The sequence below is a fragment of the Panulirus ornatus genome, chromosome 1 (assembly GCF_036320965.1).
Source record: "Panulirus ornatus isolate Po-2019 chromosome 1, ASM3632096v1, whole genome shotgun sequence".
NCBI lineage: Eukaryota > Metazoa > Arthropoda > Malacostraca > Decapoda > Palinuridae > Panulirus > Panulirus ornatus.
In genome coordinates, this window is record NC_092224.1 from 29,878,663 (window position 1) to 29,894,372 (window position 15,710).

Consider the following 15,710-nt stretch of genomic DNA (forward strand, 5'->3'; position numbering starts at 1 on the left):
CTTGTTCAAGTAGTAAACAGTCACAAATTTGTTGATGGCAAACTCAAAATTATAAAAATATGTTTTTGAAAATTTCAACAAGTTCAATTCTTTCATAAATAATACACTGTACTTTGGTCACTGTTCTTTTTCCTGATGATGGTTGCATTAACCATTCAAAAAAAAAAAAAACGCATGGTCAAAGTTGATATATATTTCTGTTTAATTTGAGTGCTGATGTTCAAAGAAATCAATGGCACGCCTCACTTGATCATCATACTTTTGCAATATTGAGATAACCTGTTGCCACTTCTGTAAATCTCCTTGAATCACCGATCCTTGTAAATCTCTTGCCATCTTTCCTAAATTTGTCTCTGATCCAATGAGAATAATTCCTTCCACAAGTGACTCCACCATCTTGAGGAATTCTCGGTCATCTGATGAGCTTCCAACTGGAAATTTGAAAAATAAATCTTTCCCTCCAGTTTCTGTAACTTTATCTAATTCCTCTTGCTCAGGATCTTGCAATGAAAAATCTTCTTGTTCTTTCTTTGCCTTCTTTACCTCTAAGTGAACCCTGAGCCTTGTAGCTAGGTCAGAGAGTGCCATAAAATGTTTGTGAGCATGTGATAAGTTGTGGCTAACCTCCTGCAGGTGTTGTTCATGCTTATCAACTTCTTCTTTCAAAGGATCAGTAATGCGAATGCTTCTGTCACTCATTTTTCAGCTAATGTTCTTCAGAAGTACTGAATATATCTTTTACATAAAATTCTGGTGGCAGTGTTACTAATAACAACAAGATAATTATCTTGAAATCTTTTATAAGAAAAGTTTTTGCACACAAAAAAGTACTGTACTGTATAATATCACTTGATAGTACAGAAAATCAGTCTACAGGCAATGAAATGCAAAATCACCAGCAGAAGGAGCTTCTTCAACCTTTAAAAAGAATCTACTCCTGACACATCACAACTCACGGTATACAGGATGTGACTATCTTTTATCTCTTAAACTCGACCAGCATACACAAACATAACAGATGAGTTTTACCAGATGCATGTCATATATCTATTTTCAGTACATATTACAAATAACCCATCCATTTCAAAAAACACTTCTCACCAAGTTCCAGATGACTTTTGAAAACATTCTTTAATAAAAAAAATATAAAAGCATAAGAAAAATCAGTAAAATAATAATAATAATAATAATCCACAAAAATCAAAACTACTGTACTACAGATATTCAGCTGAAAACAGAAGTCATAGGAAAAACATGTGATTTAATAAAATTTTCTATTAAATATTGCACTTACTGCATTTATGTAGGCCATAATACTTGAAGCCATACCTTACATGCTCACAAAAAGTAGTTCTACAAACCTTCAAGCAACCCTTATTATATGCCTTTTATCATTATCTTGTGTGTCATCATTTTGGCTAGACACTATAAAATCATACATGCTGGCATATCTCCACTATCCTCAGAACATAGTATTGTATCCCACATCATCATTTAACAATCTATCTAATGTTTATTTAACCATATCTTATGTTCATAGATTTCATTTCTGTATCCTTCATCTTTTAGTTGTGTTTCCTTACATCTATTTCATTTTCAAACTTTATATCCACTACATACAAAAAAACATTCTTTATTTTCATCAAAAGGTCCAAGATTGTTTTTTGTAGAGAATGAGCTGTGAGTTCAGTATTGTCAAGTGTTGTGTATGATGAGGAGAGATTGTATATTTGTGGACTGAATACTAGCAGTCTCCATGTAGTGGCAGAAAGAAAAAACAACTACCTGGGTCAGAGGAGTGCAACTAGACAACCAACTTGACAACCTGGTTGTCAAGTTGCATTCCTCTGCCCCAGGTTGCTGTCTTTTCTTCCAGTCTCACCCACATGTATACTACTGGTAAACATACAATCTCTCCATGTCATACACAATACTGAGCTCACACAGCTCATTCTTTGTAAGTCTAGATTTTCCTGCGGTGAGCACCATGCACTAACCCTGCCTTTTGGCAAAATGTTTAGAGCAACAGATAGAAGTAGTTAGTAGGAACATTAGGTTGTGACATTAGGTAAAAATGGTTAAGTAAGATAAATAGGCAGAAGCAATAGGTAGTAGTAGTCAGTAGGAACATTAGTAGTAACCTCTGCAAACAATGCACTAAAGTTGCCCTCTGCCAGTGGCCTGTCAAGGGTGAGGCGCTAAAGGCTTAGTAGCAGCACTAAAGTTCACTAGTTACGTAGACTCTACGGAAACTAACATAAAGGACTGATGATCAGTTTACCAAAGTATTAAGGAAAAAAGCATCATTCATACAACAAGGAGTTTTCAGATGCATTATGGTTGTAATACTTCGGGGGATCAATACCAGCTTTCCTATTAAGATCAAAATGATACCCATCACTACACAATGAGTTATTCATATAAGAGGCTTCAGAGAAAAGCATGTCTTTACTAATCAAGCAAGCCTTGATGCAAAGGTGGATAATTAATCACATTTACTGCTCAACACCATGAGAAGCACAATTAATTTTAAACTCTGAGATGGTATCAAGTAAATACTGACAGTATTTAAAAGGGTCCAAGGATTTCAAGCCGCTTTGCCAGAGTATTAGATGATTTCTTGCCTAACAGCAAAATGATTATGTTACAAGGCTTGTCAGTTTGGATGTATAAATGTTTATCAGAATAATTAGAACAAGCCCTTACAGTACTAATCTATAAGTTTATTTCAGATATAACAGCATTTTTTACACTGTTGCTTTTATAAGCACTTCCAGCAAATCACAACAATTGAGCTGAAATTGGTCTATCATGCTTGAACCTAAAAAAGTTAGGGACTAAGAGCTACCTGTCAGAAAAAATGAGGCTGGTGGAGGCATTATTGATGGGGTAGGCAAGTGTGCACCTAGAATGAACTGGTGGCATTCAACTGGACAACACTGCATGGACTTTGGGTGGTCATTAGTTAATGTCTTTCATATCATTATACTTCCTTTGTCATGTCCAAATGATGCTTGCTTGGTAGGCTAACACCTCAAATTCCTTCTAGCTCATAAGTCTGTTGCAGTAATATGCTACAGGGGTAATTCATCAGTGCAACAGGAAAAGGAACTATTTCTAAATGAGGAACTTTTAGTATTCTATGAAGACTAATATTATAAACTATTCAGTTGCATTTACATCAGCCATGTGGATTAGGATGCATTCAAGAAGAAAGATACTGTGCCTAACTCTAAACTGTAAGATTTCTACATTATAGGTTCTAAAAAAATATATAATAATAAGAAAAATAATAATAATAATAGTAATAATAATAATAATAATAATAATAATAATAAAATATAATAACAATAACAATAATCATCTACGGCCTACACTATTTCAATCATCCATTAACTCTAAACTGTAAGGTTTCTACAAGTTCTAAAAAAAATACAATAAGAATAACAATAATAATAAAAATCATCATCATCTACAGACTACATCATTTCAATCACTATGGATGATAATCTTTTGCTATGAGTTGCATTACCACAATAATGGCATGGTGATCATTAAGGAAAAAAGATTCCATCAGAGCAGAGTTTTACAGGCTGAACTATGGGTGGTTCTCTTGAAATCTGCATGATATCACTGTTACAACAAATACTATATGAGGTTAATCAGTATATATATATATATATATATATATATATATATATATATATATATATATATATATATATAATTTTTTTTTTTTGCTTTGTCGCTGTCTCCTGCGTTTGCGAGGTAGCGCAAGGAAACAGACGAAAGAAATGGCCCAACCCACCCCCATACACATGTATATACATACGTCCACACACGCAAATATACATACCTACACAGCTTTCCATGGTTTACCCCAGACGCTTCACATGCCTTGATTCAATCCACTGACAGCACGTCAACCCCGGTATACCACATCGCTCCAATTCACTCTATTCCTTGCCCTCCTTTCACCCTCCTGCATGTTCAGGCCCCGATCACACAAAATCTTTTTCACTCCATCTTTCCACCTCCAATTTGGTCTCCCTCTTCTCCTTGTTCCCTCCACCTCCGACACATATATCCTCTTGGTCAATCTTTCCTCACTCATTCTCTCCATGTGACCAAACCATTTCAAAATACCCTCTTCTGCTCTCTCAACCACGCTCTTTTTATTTCCACACATCTCTCTTACCCTTACGTTACTTACTCGATCAAACCACCTCACACCACACATTGTCCTCAAACATCTCATTTCCAGCACATCCATCCTCCAGCGCACAACTCTATCCATAGTCCACGCCTCGCAACCATACAACATTGTTGAAACCACTATTCCTTCAAACATACCCATTTTTGCTTTCCGAGATAATGTTCTCGACTTCCACACATTCTTCAAGGCTCCCAGAATTTTCGCCCCCTCCCCCACCCTATGATCCACTTCCGCTTCCATGTTTCCGTCTGCTGCCAGATCCACTCCCAGATATCTAAAACACTTCACTTCCTCCAGTTTTTCTCCATTCAAACTCACCTCCCAAGTGACTTGACCCTCAACCCTACTGTACCTAATAACCTTGCTCTTATTCACATTTACTCTTAACTTTCTTCTTTCACACACTTTACCAAACTCAGTCACCAGCTTCTGCAGTTTCTCACATGAATCAGCCACCAGCACTGTATCATCAGCGAACAACAACTGACTCACTTCCCAAGCTCTCTCATCCCCAACAGACTTCATACTTGCCCCTCTTTCCAAAACTCTTGCATTCACCTCCCTAACAACGCTGTCTCCCGCGTTTGCGAGGTGGCGCAAGGAAACAGACGAAAGAGGGGCGAGTATGCAGTCTGCTGGGGATGATAGGGACTGGGAAGTGAGTAAGCAGCTGCTCGTTGATGATACAGCTCTAGTGGCTGATTCGAGTGAGAAAATTCAGAAGTTGGTGACTGAGTTTGGAAAAGTGTGTGAAAGGAGAAAGTTGAGAGTAAATGTAAATAAGAGCTAGGTTATTATGTTTAGTAGGGTCGAGGGACAAGTTAATTGGGATGTAAGTTTGAATGGAGAAAATTGGAGGAAGTGAAGTGTTTTAGATATGTGGGAGTGGACTTAGCAGCAAATGGAACCATGGGATGGAGAGGGGACGAGTGTTCTGGGGGCAATGGTGAGCGTGTGGAAAGATTGATCATTATCTTAAGAGAGCAAAATTGGCTATGTTTGAAGGAATATTAGTCCCAACAATATCATAAGGCTGCGAGGCATGGGGTTTTGTGGAGGGGATGGATGTGTTGGAAATGAAATGTTTGAGGACAATATGTGGAGTGAGGTGGTTTGATCAGGTAACTAATGAAAGGGTAAGAGAGATGTATGAAAATAAAAAGTGTGTGGTTGAGAGAGCAGAAGAGGGTGTGTTAAAATGGTTTGGACATATGGAGAGAATGAGTGAGGAAAGATTAACAAAGAGGATATATGCCAAAGGTGGAGGGAACAAGAAGAAGCAGGCAACAAAACTGAAGGTGGAAGGATGGAGTGAAAAAGATTTTGAGCAATTGGGACCTTACCATACAGGATGGTGAAAGGCGTGCAAGGAATTGAATGAATTGGAACAATATGGTAGACCAGGGTCGACATGCTGTCAATGGACAGAACTAGGGCATGTGAAACATCTAGGGTAAACCATGGAAAGGTCTATGGGGCCTGGATGTGGTTAGGGAGCTGTGGTTTTGGTGCTTTAAACATGACAGAGACAGAGTGTGAACGAATGTGGCCTTTTTTGTATGTTTTCCTGGTGCTACCTTGCTGAAGCAGGGGGAAGTGATACTGTTTCCTGTGGGGCGGGGTAGTGCCAGGAATGCATGAAGGCAAGCAAGTATGATTATGTACATGTATCTATATGTGCATATATGGGCATTTATGTAAATATATGTGTATATGAGTCGATGGACCATTCTTCGTTTGTTTCCTGGCGCTACCTCGCTGATGCAAGAAACAGCAATCAAGTAAAAAGAAATATATTCATACTTATTTATTATACTTTGTCGCTGACTCCCGTGTTAGCAAGGTAGTGCAAGGAAACAGACAAAAGAATAGCCCAACCCACCCACATACACATGCATACACATAAACGCCCACACACGCACATATACATACCTATACATCTCAACTTATACATACATATACTTACACAGACATATACACATGTGCATATTCATACATGCTGCCTTCATCCATTCCTGCCGCCACCCCGCCACACATGAAATGGCATCCCCTTCCCCCACGTGCGCATGAGGTAGCGCTAAGAAAAGACAACAAAGGCCACATTCATTCACACTCGGTCTCTAGCTGTCATGTGTAATGCACTGAAACCACAGCTCCCTTTCCACATCCAGGCCCCACAAAACTTTCAGTGGTTTACCCCAGACACTTCACATGCCCTGGTTCAATCCATTGACAGCGCGTTGATCCCGGTATACCACGTCGTTCCACTTCACTCTATTCCTTGCACGCCTTTCACCTTCCTGTATGTTCAGGCCCCAATTGCTCAAAATCTTTTTCACTCCATCCTTCCACCTCCAATCTGGTCTCCCACTTCTCCTTGTACCCTCCACCTCTGACACATATATCCTCTTTGTAAATCTTTCCTCACTCATTCTCTCCATGTGTCCAAACCATTTAAACACATCCTCTTCTGCTCTCTCAACCACACTCTTTTTATCATCATGCATCCCTCTTACCCTTTCATTACTTACTCGATCAAACCACATCACATATCGTCCCCAAACATTTCATTTCCAACACATCCACCCTCCTCTGTACAACCTTGCAACCATATAACATTGTCTGAACCATTATTTCTTCAAACATACACCATTTTTGCTCTCTGAGATAAGTCTCTCTCCTTCCACACATTCTTCAACGCTCCCAAAACTTTTGCCCCCTCCCCCACCCTGTGACTCACTTCCACTTCCATGATTCCATCCCCTGCTACGTTCACTCCCAGATATCTAAAACAATTCACTTCCTCCAGTTTTTCTCCATTCAAACTTACCCCCCAGTTAACTTGACCCTCAACCCTACTGAACCTAATAAACCTTGCTCTTATTCACATTTACCCTCAACTTTCTCCTTTCACCCACTTTACCAAACTCAGTCACCAACCTTTACAGTTTCTCACCCGAATCAGCCACCAGGACTGTATTATCAGTGAACAACAACTGACTCACTTCCCAAGCCCTCTCACCCACAACAGACTGCATACTTGCCTCTCTCTCCAAAACTCTTGCATTCACTTCCCTAACCATTTCATCCATAAACAAAAAATTAAACAACCACAGAGACATCATGCACCCCTGCCACAAACCGACATTTACTGGGAAACAATCACTTTCCTCTCTACCTACTCATACATATGCCTTACATCCTTGGTAAAAACTTTCTCTGCTTCTAGCAACTTACCTCCCACACCATATACTCTTAAAACCTTCCACAAAGCATCTCTATCAACCCTATCATATGCCTTCTCCAGAGCCATAAATGCTACATACAAATCCATCTGTTTTTCTAAGTATTTCTCTCATACATTTTTCAAAGCAAACACCTGATCCACACATCCTCGACCACTTCTGAAACCACACTGCTCTTCCCCAATCTGATCTCTGTAAATGCCATTAACATCTCAATCAATGCCCTTCCACATAATTTCCCAGAAATATTCAACAAACTTATGCCTCTGTAATTTGAATACTCACCTTTATCCAGTTTGCCTTTGTACAACTGCACTATGCATGCATTCCGCCAATCCTGAAGCACTTCACCATGATCCATACATACATTGTATGATATGTATATGTACATGTATGTATACATTGAAATGTATAGTTATGTATACATGCGTGTGTGGGCGTTTATGTATATACATGTGTATGTGGGTGGGTTGGGCCATTCTTTCATCTGTTTCCTTGCCCTACCTTGCTAAGAAGGAAGACAGCCCCGATTGCTCAAAATCTTTATCGTTCCATCCTTCCACCTCCAATTTGGTCTCCCGCTTCTCCTTCCCAGCACCTCTGACACATATATCCTCTTTGTCAATCTTTTCTCACTCATTCTCTCCATGTGACCAAACCATTTCAACATAACCTCTTCTGCTCTCTCAACCACACCCTTTTCATTACCACACATCTCTCTTACCCTTTAAATACTTACTTGATCAAACCACCTCACACCACATACCGTCCTCAAAAATTTCATTTCCAACACACCCATCCTCATCTGCACAACCCTATCCATAGCCCATGCCTTTCAACCATATAATCATATATAACCACAAAACATTGTTGAATGTGTTTGATGACAGAGTGGCAGATACAGGGTGTTTTGGTTGAGGTGGCGAGCAAAGTGAGAGGGTCAGGGAGAATGGTTTGGTAAACAGAGAAAAGGTAGTGAAAGCTTTGTGGAAGATGAAAGCCAGTAAGGCGGCAGGTTTGGATGGTATTGTTGTGAAATTTATCAAAAAAAGGGGGTTACTGTGTTGTTGACTGGTAAGGATATTCAATGTATGTATGGTTAATGGTGATGTGCCTGAGGATTGGCAGAATGCATGCATAGCACCATTGCACAAAGGCAAAGGGGATAAAGGAGTGTATTCAAATTACAGATGTATAAGTTTGTTGAGTATTCCTGGAAATTACATGGGAGGGTATTGATTGAGAGGGTAAAGGCATGTACAGAGCATTAGACTGAGGAAAAGCAGTGTGATTTCAGAAGTGGTAGAGGATGTGTGGATCAGGTGTTTGTTTTGAAGAATGTATGCGAGAAATACTTAAAAAACAGATGGATTTTATGTAGCATTTATGGGTCTGGAGAAGGCATATGATAGAGTTGATAGAGATGCTCTATGGAAGGTATTAAGAACATATGGTGCGGGAAGCAAGTTGCTAAAAGCAGTGAAAAGTTTTTATCAAGGATGTAAGGCATGTGTATGAGTAGGAAGAGAAGAAAGTGACTGGTTCTCAGTGAATGTCGGTTTGTGGCAGGGGTGTGTGATGTCTGTGGTTGTTTAATTTGTTTATGGATGGAGTAGTTAGGGAGGTGAATGCAAGAGTCTTGGATAGCAGGGCAAGTATGCAGTCTGTTGTGGATGAGAGGGCTTGGGAAGTGAGTCAGTTGTTGTTTGCTGATGATAAAGCGCTGGTGGCTGATTCAGGTGAGAAACTGCAAATGTTGGTGGCTGAGTATGGTAAAGCATGTGAAAGAAGAAAGCTGAGAGTAAATGTCAATAAGAGCAAGGTTATTAGGTTCAGTAGGATTGAGGGACAAATTAATTGGGAGGTAAGTTTGAATGGAGAAAACCTGGAGGAAGTGAAGTGTTTTAGATATCTGGGAGTGGATTTGGCAGTGGATGGAACCATGGGAGTGGAAGTGAGTCACACGGTGGGGGAGGGGACGAAGGATCTGGGAGCGTTGAAGAATGTGTGGAATGCCAGAAAGTTATCTCGGAGAGCAAAAATGGGTATGTTTGAAGAAATAGTGGTCCCAACTATGTTATATATTTGTGAGGCAAGGGCTATAGATAGAGTTGTGTGGAGGAGAGTGGACGTTTTCGAAATGAGATGTTTGAGGACAATATGAGGTGTGAGGTGGTTTGATCGAGTAAGTAATGAAAGGGTAAATGAGATGTGTGGTCATAAAAAGAGTGTGGTTGAGAGAGCAGAAGGTGTTTTGAAATGGTTTGGTCACATGGAGAGAATGAGCAAGGAAAGACTGACAAAGAGGATATATGTGTCAGAGATGGAGGGAATGAGGAGAAGCGGGAGGCCAAATTGGAGGTGGAAGGATGGAGCGAAAATGATTTTGAGCAATCGGGGCCTGAGCATACTTGAGGGTGAAAGGCGTGCAAGGAATAGAGTGAATTGGAACGATGTGGTATACCAGGTCGACGTGCTGTCAATGGATTGAACCAGGGCATGTGAAGCATCTGGGGTAAACCATGGAAAGTTCTGTGGGGCCTGGATGTGGAAAGGGAGCTGTGGTTTTGGTGCATTATTACATGACAGCTAGAGACCGAGTGTGAATAGATGTGGCCTTTGTTATCTTTTCCTAGAGCTACCTCGCGCACATGAGGGGGGAGGGGGTTGTTATTTCATGTGTGGTGGGGTGGCGATGGGAATGAATAAAGACAGACAGTATGAATTATGTACATGTGTATATATGCATATGTCTGTGTGTGTATATATATGTATACGTTGAGATGTATAGGTATGTATATTAGCATGTGTGGACGTGTATGTATATACATGTGTATGTGGGTGGGTTGGGCCATTCTTTCGTCTGTTTCCTTACCTCGCTAACGCTGGAGACAGCGACAAAGCAAAATATAATATATATATATGAAACACTACTCAAATAGCAAGGAACAATGATATCAATAAGAAAACTAATCACTGAAAACTCTTGTCATCTACAGTGAAACCTTCTAGGCTAATGCTATGATATCAGCTGGCATCAAACTTTTACAAATTTCATCAACTCAAATTCTATATCATTAATAAACTTTCAGAGCTTGTTAGATGTGGCTTAAAGAATGGAAAGGTACAAACAGGTATGAAAGAAATAAGAAAACCAAATTACTATCATAAAAAATTAGTTTTAGCATTTGAAACTTTATGTACTCATAATACACTTAGAAAATAACAAGAAAGATACCAATCTCAGTAAAACAGCTTCTTGATAGTGGTGCAAAAATATTGCTTTTCATTAATATATAATGATTACTTTTCACATACAATTATAAAAGTAAATACAGCTGATTTCATAACACAGAATAGTGAATTTTCTACTGGGTTGGGAATATAGGGAAAGGAGGGTGGGAGGTGTTGCGTGAACAACAAGAGCCCACCTCTGGGTTTTCCGATTCCGTAGAGATGGTCATCTGACTCTTCATCAATGAATAGAGCTTAACATAAGGGGCTTTTATTTTCTGCGAGTTGTTCGTGGTGGGTTGTTGGATGGATTCAAATTGGCAGCATGGAAAGATTCATAAATAATTTAGTTGCTAAATACTGAGAACTGTAAGACTTGTGAATGAACGGATTAACCCTTGGCATGCAAACTCACAGCTGGACATATAATCCAGTGAGACCTCAGTATGCAGGTGGTGCTGGGGTCTTGGAGGTCACATCTAATGCTTCTGTTGCTGTGCAATAATAAATCTTACTGATAAAATATGACCATACGCCTTTTAGCTTCTTTCACCAAATGGAAATCAGTCACACAACTCACCCAGACAAAAACCATAAAAGAACTTAAATTAAATCAATTATAAATACAATAAGAAATATAAGAGAACTACAAAAAATACAATTAGTAACACAATTCTGTCATATCCCACCAATGGATACATTAAGCAAAATCCTAAATTTAAGAATTCAAGCAGAGTGATGGAAAAATCAAAGCATTTTGCCACAGTAAATTGTATTACATAAATAGCAGCAGTGGTAAAAAAGGCTGGGTGGCAAATATAGGTGAAGCAGTATATTAATCTACAATCATATAGTAGTTAAACACAATCTTCTTTTATCTTATGGCAGTTTCAGAGCTTGAATACTGTAGCACTTATGAAAAAGTCCCTGAATCAGATTGGATCCATGAATAATAAAAGAAATCTGAGAATTAATGGGTAATTTCGAACAGACTGATTGTTCATCTAATGATCTACTCTGTGTGTGTTGTGTGGTTGTTTAATTTGTTTATGGATGGGGTTGTTAGGGGGATGAATGCAAGCATTTTGCAGAGAGGGGGCAAGTATGCAGTCTGTTGTAGATGAGAGAGCTTGGGAAGTGAGTCAGTTGTTCGCTGATGATACAGCGCTGGTGGCTGACTCGGGTGAGAAACTGCAGAGGTTGGTGAATGAGTTTGGTAAAGTGTGTGAAAGTAGAAAGCTGAGAGTAAATGTGAATAAGAGTAAGGTTATTAGGTTTAGTAGGGTTGAGGGACAAGTAAATTGGGAGGCAAGTTTGAATGAAGAAAAACTGGAGGAAGTGAAGTGTTTTAGATATCTGGGAGTGGATTTGGCAGCGGATGGAACCATGGAAGCGAAACTGAGTCACAGGGTGGGGGAGAAGGCAAAGGTTCTGGGAGCGTTGAAGAATGTGTGGAAGGCGAGAATGTTATCTCAGGGAGCAAAAATGGGTATGTTTGAAGGAATAGTGGTTCCAACAATGTTATATGGCCGTGTGGCATGGGCTATAGATAGGGTTGTGTGGAGGAGGGTGGATGTGTTGGAAATGAGATGTTTGAGGACAATATGTGGTATGAGGTGGTTTGATCAAGTAAGTAATGAAAGGGTAAGAGGGATGTATGGTAATAAAAAGAGTGTGACTGAGAGAGCAGAAGAGGGTGTATTGAAATGGTTTGGTCACATGGAGAGAATGAGTGAGGAAAGATTGACTAAGAGGATATATGTGTCAGAGGTGGAGGAAACGAGAAGTAGGAGACCAAATTGCGAGGTGGAAGGATGGAATGAAAAGGATTTTGAGTGATCGGGCCTTAACATACAGGAGGGTGAAAGGTGTGCAAGGAATAGAGTGAATTGGAACAATGTGGTATACCGGGGTCCACGTGCTGTCAATGGATTGAACCAGGGGATGTGAAGCATCTGAAGAAAGCCATGGAAAGTTCTGTGGGGCCTGGATGTAGAAAGGGAGCTGAGGTTTTGGTGCATTATACATGACATACAGAGACTGAGTGTGAATGAATGTGGCCTTTATTGTCTTTTCCTAGCACTACCTCGAGCACATGCGGGGGGAGGGGGTTGTTATTTCATGTGTGGTGGGGTGGCGATGGGAATGAATAAAGGTAGACAGTATGAATTATGTACATGTGTATATATGTATATGTCTGTGTGAGTATATATATGTATACACTGAGATGTATAGGTATGTATATTTGCGTGTGTGGATGTGTATATATATACATGTGTATGTGGGTGGGTTGGGCCATTCTTTCGTCTGTTTCCTTGCAATGCCTCGCTAACGCGGGAGACATCGACAAAGTAAAATATATATATAATAATATAAGAATTAAGTATATTCTAGACAAAGTATTACTAAGCTTCAGATAAAGCCAGAGAAGATAATGTTTCTAACTGCGAAGAAAATTGTGAATAACTGAAATTCAACATGCATAATAGTAATAAGTTTTTTAAAGGATGTGGCCCCTTCACAGTTCCATCTTATTTTCAGTCAAAATGGAACCTTATTTTTCATAATTATGAGAAAAATCAGGCCAGAATTCTTTATGTCACATACTCAAATGGAAAACAATAACCAGCTTTCTTGACAAAAAGGTGACAGTGTTCTTACAAGGTTGTGATAAAAAGCATCTTAACCCACAAAAAACTGATGGAGAAAGAAAAAAGACAAGAAATTCCTACACTAGGGTGCAATTAACATCTTGCAGAAATCTTAAATAGTTAATACACCTTAGAGCACATTTATGAGCTTTTACTTACTAATTCCACTGTTCATCTTTTAGCGGATGACTATTACCGCCTGACTTACCTCCCATGATTCTTTGGTCATTTCTGTTAGCTCTCCAATACCATCTTCATTTTCTCCTCCTCCAGGTTCCTCATCATCCCAAAGCTCTGTATCCTCCTCCACAAGAATGAAGCCTCTCGACGCCACTTCATCCTCATTAAGCTCTCCATAGATCACATGTGCCCACAGCTGGAAGAAGTTGAACAGTTCATCTGATCTGAAAGACAAAGTCAGATTAGTGTATACTGTACAACATTGCTTAAAGCTAGAGCTTAAATGATTTATAATCTCTAAACAAAATACTCACAGGTAGCATCCATTAAATATTTGGAGATTTGTTTTGATGCTAGGGAAACAACTGACAGAAATAAATGTATAAAGGCCCAGCCCTGATGTGGACTTTTGCCTGCAACTGGAACCTCTATTTGGGGGTGTGTGCGTGCGTGTGTGTGTGTGTGTGTGTATTTGCCCTACATGCAGGGACAGCTAGTTACACCATCCCCCTCCCCAACCCAACACTATTCACCCATTATCCTTAACTCTCATCCCTTTCTTCCCATCCCCAAAGCCCCAATCCCCATCACTCTCTCAAGGTGTGTCCTAAGAGTTTCAGGGAGATATACAGATAGATAAATAGATATAAAAACTGACAAATAGAATGTGACATACAAATTCCTATCTTCATTACAATCAGATTATCATTATCATTACCATGGGATGGAACCTAAGGGTACCTATAAAATCTGGTTTTTAACTTCTATGGAGTTTCAGCAACATAGATATGTAGACACTGACATTTATACATGCTACATCCATTAAAACAAAAAATACAGCTGATGTAATGCTTGTGTTTTCAGAGTCAAGGTCAGTTATGATTTTTTTCCCTTCTGAAAAGGAAAGTTTAAAAAATATCATAATAGAAAAGGGTATTACATAAAGTGACAGTCAGATCATGAATAAGTAGCAGAACCCTGGCTTGAAACTGAGTTGCTACTTCCCCTGTAAAGCATGAGTGTGTAATTACCTATGTACTGTACAAGAGAATATTACACTCATGGGGCCACAACTCCTGAACATTCTCTACTGTCATAAAACTTCTTAAATTTATGTAGGCTGTCTGCATTAACCATGACTTCATTCATTTCATTCCATTCATGAGTGTGAATGAATGTGGCCTTTTTCTGTCCTTTCCTAGCACTACTTCGCTGAAAGCTGGGTGGGATGCTATTTCCAGTGTGGCTGGGTGGCAACAGAAATGGATGAAGGCAAGCAAGTATGGATATGTACATAAGTATATATGTATATGTCTGCGTATGTATATGTTGATATGTATATGTATGTATATGTGCATGTAAGGCTGTTTATGTATATATATATGTGTATACGAGTGGTGGGGCCATTCTTTGTCTGTTTCATGGTGCTACCTTGCTGATGTGGGAAACAGCAATTAAGTATAATGTATAAAATAAAATTGAGGTGTTGCTGGAAAGTCTATAGTAATTGTTGCGCTATGAGGTCACTTATGTATCTTAGATCTCATCAATGCCATTCTGCTTTGATGTGGAATGCATAATTAGTTTAAAAATCCTTTATATCATCTTCATTACTGTATACTGATTGGCAAAAAAATATTATATATCTAACCTGTTCTTTGGAATACTGAACCAATATTCTGGTCTCATCCTTTTCTTCCCATACGACATCACAGGAGTGGATTTAGGAATACTTTTGCCATCTGGTTTCCCCATCCTGAGACACAAATACAATGGGGGGTCTTCACATGAAGTGGCTGGTTTGGGGATTAGTTCTGCGAGATAGAAAACAAGCCAGTTGAAAACTGAATATTGAAAATAAAAAATGAAAATTGTCATTGTACATTTCAATATAAAATGATTCTCTTGCTGAAACAAGTATCAACACTTTAAAATCTGGTGTAAGCAACTAATCTGTGCAGGGGCCCCCGTTTGAGCTTTACTATCCTACGTGTGCACAAAGTCCCAAAAAGTGCAGCATAGCTGAAATCTGTGCCATGGGAGAAACAACATGTCATGCCAAGACAAAAATGCTTCTAAAACAGAAAATTTGCATAAGTGATTGGTGCATATATAAAAACAGGGCTTGAAAATACCATCTGAAACAAAAGCAACAAAATTGGTGTATATAATTCTGAGGAAGTG

The 15,710-nt window shown here is 39.1% G+C and overlaps 1 protein-coding gene across 4 annotated transcripts in view; it reads right to left on the minus strand.

Moving 5' to 3' along the window:
• Nucleotides 1-15,710, minus strand: part of mtd (TLD domain-containing protein mustard) — a 756,074-nt gene that overhangs the window by 37,674 nt on the left and 702,690 nt on the right. For all 4 annotated transcript variants that reach the window (XM_071696920.1, XM_071656180.1, XM_071656091.1 and 1 more), the window contains 3 exons: nucleotides 15,178-15,340; nucleotides 13,555-13,750; nucleotides 10,893-10,973 (listed from right to left, as the gene is read on the minus strand). In XM_071696920.1, the coding sequence (XP_071553021.1) occupies nucleotides 10,893-10,973; nucleotides 13,555-13,750; nucleotides 15,178-15,340 (440 nt within the window). The remainder of the gene's footprint in view (nucleotides 1-10,892; nucleotides 10,974-13,554; nucleotides 13,751-15,177; nucleotides 15,341-15,710) is intronic.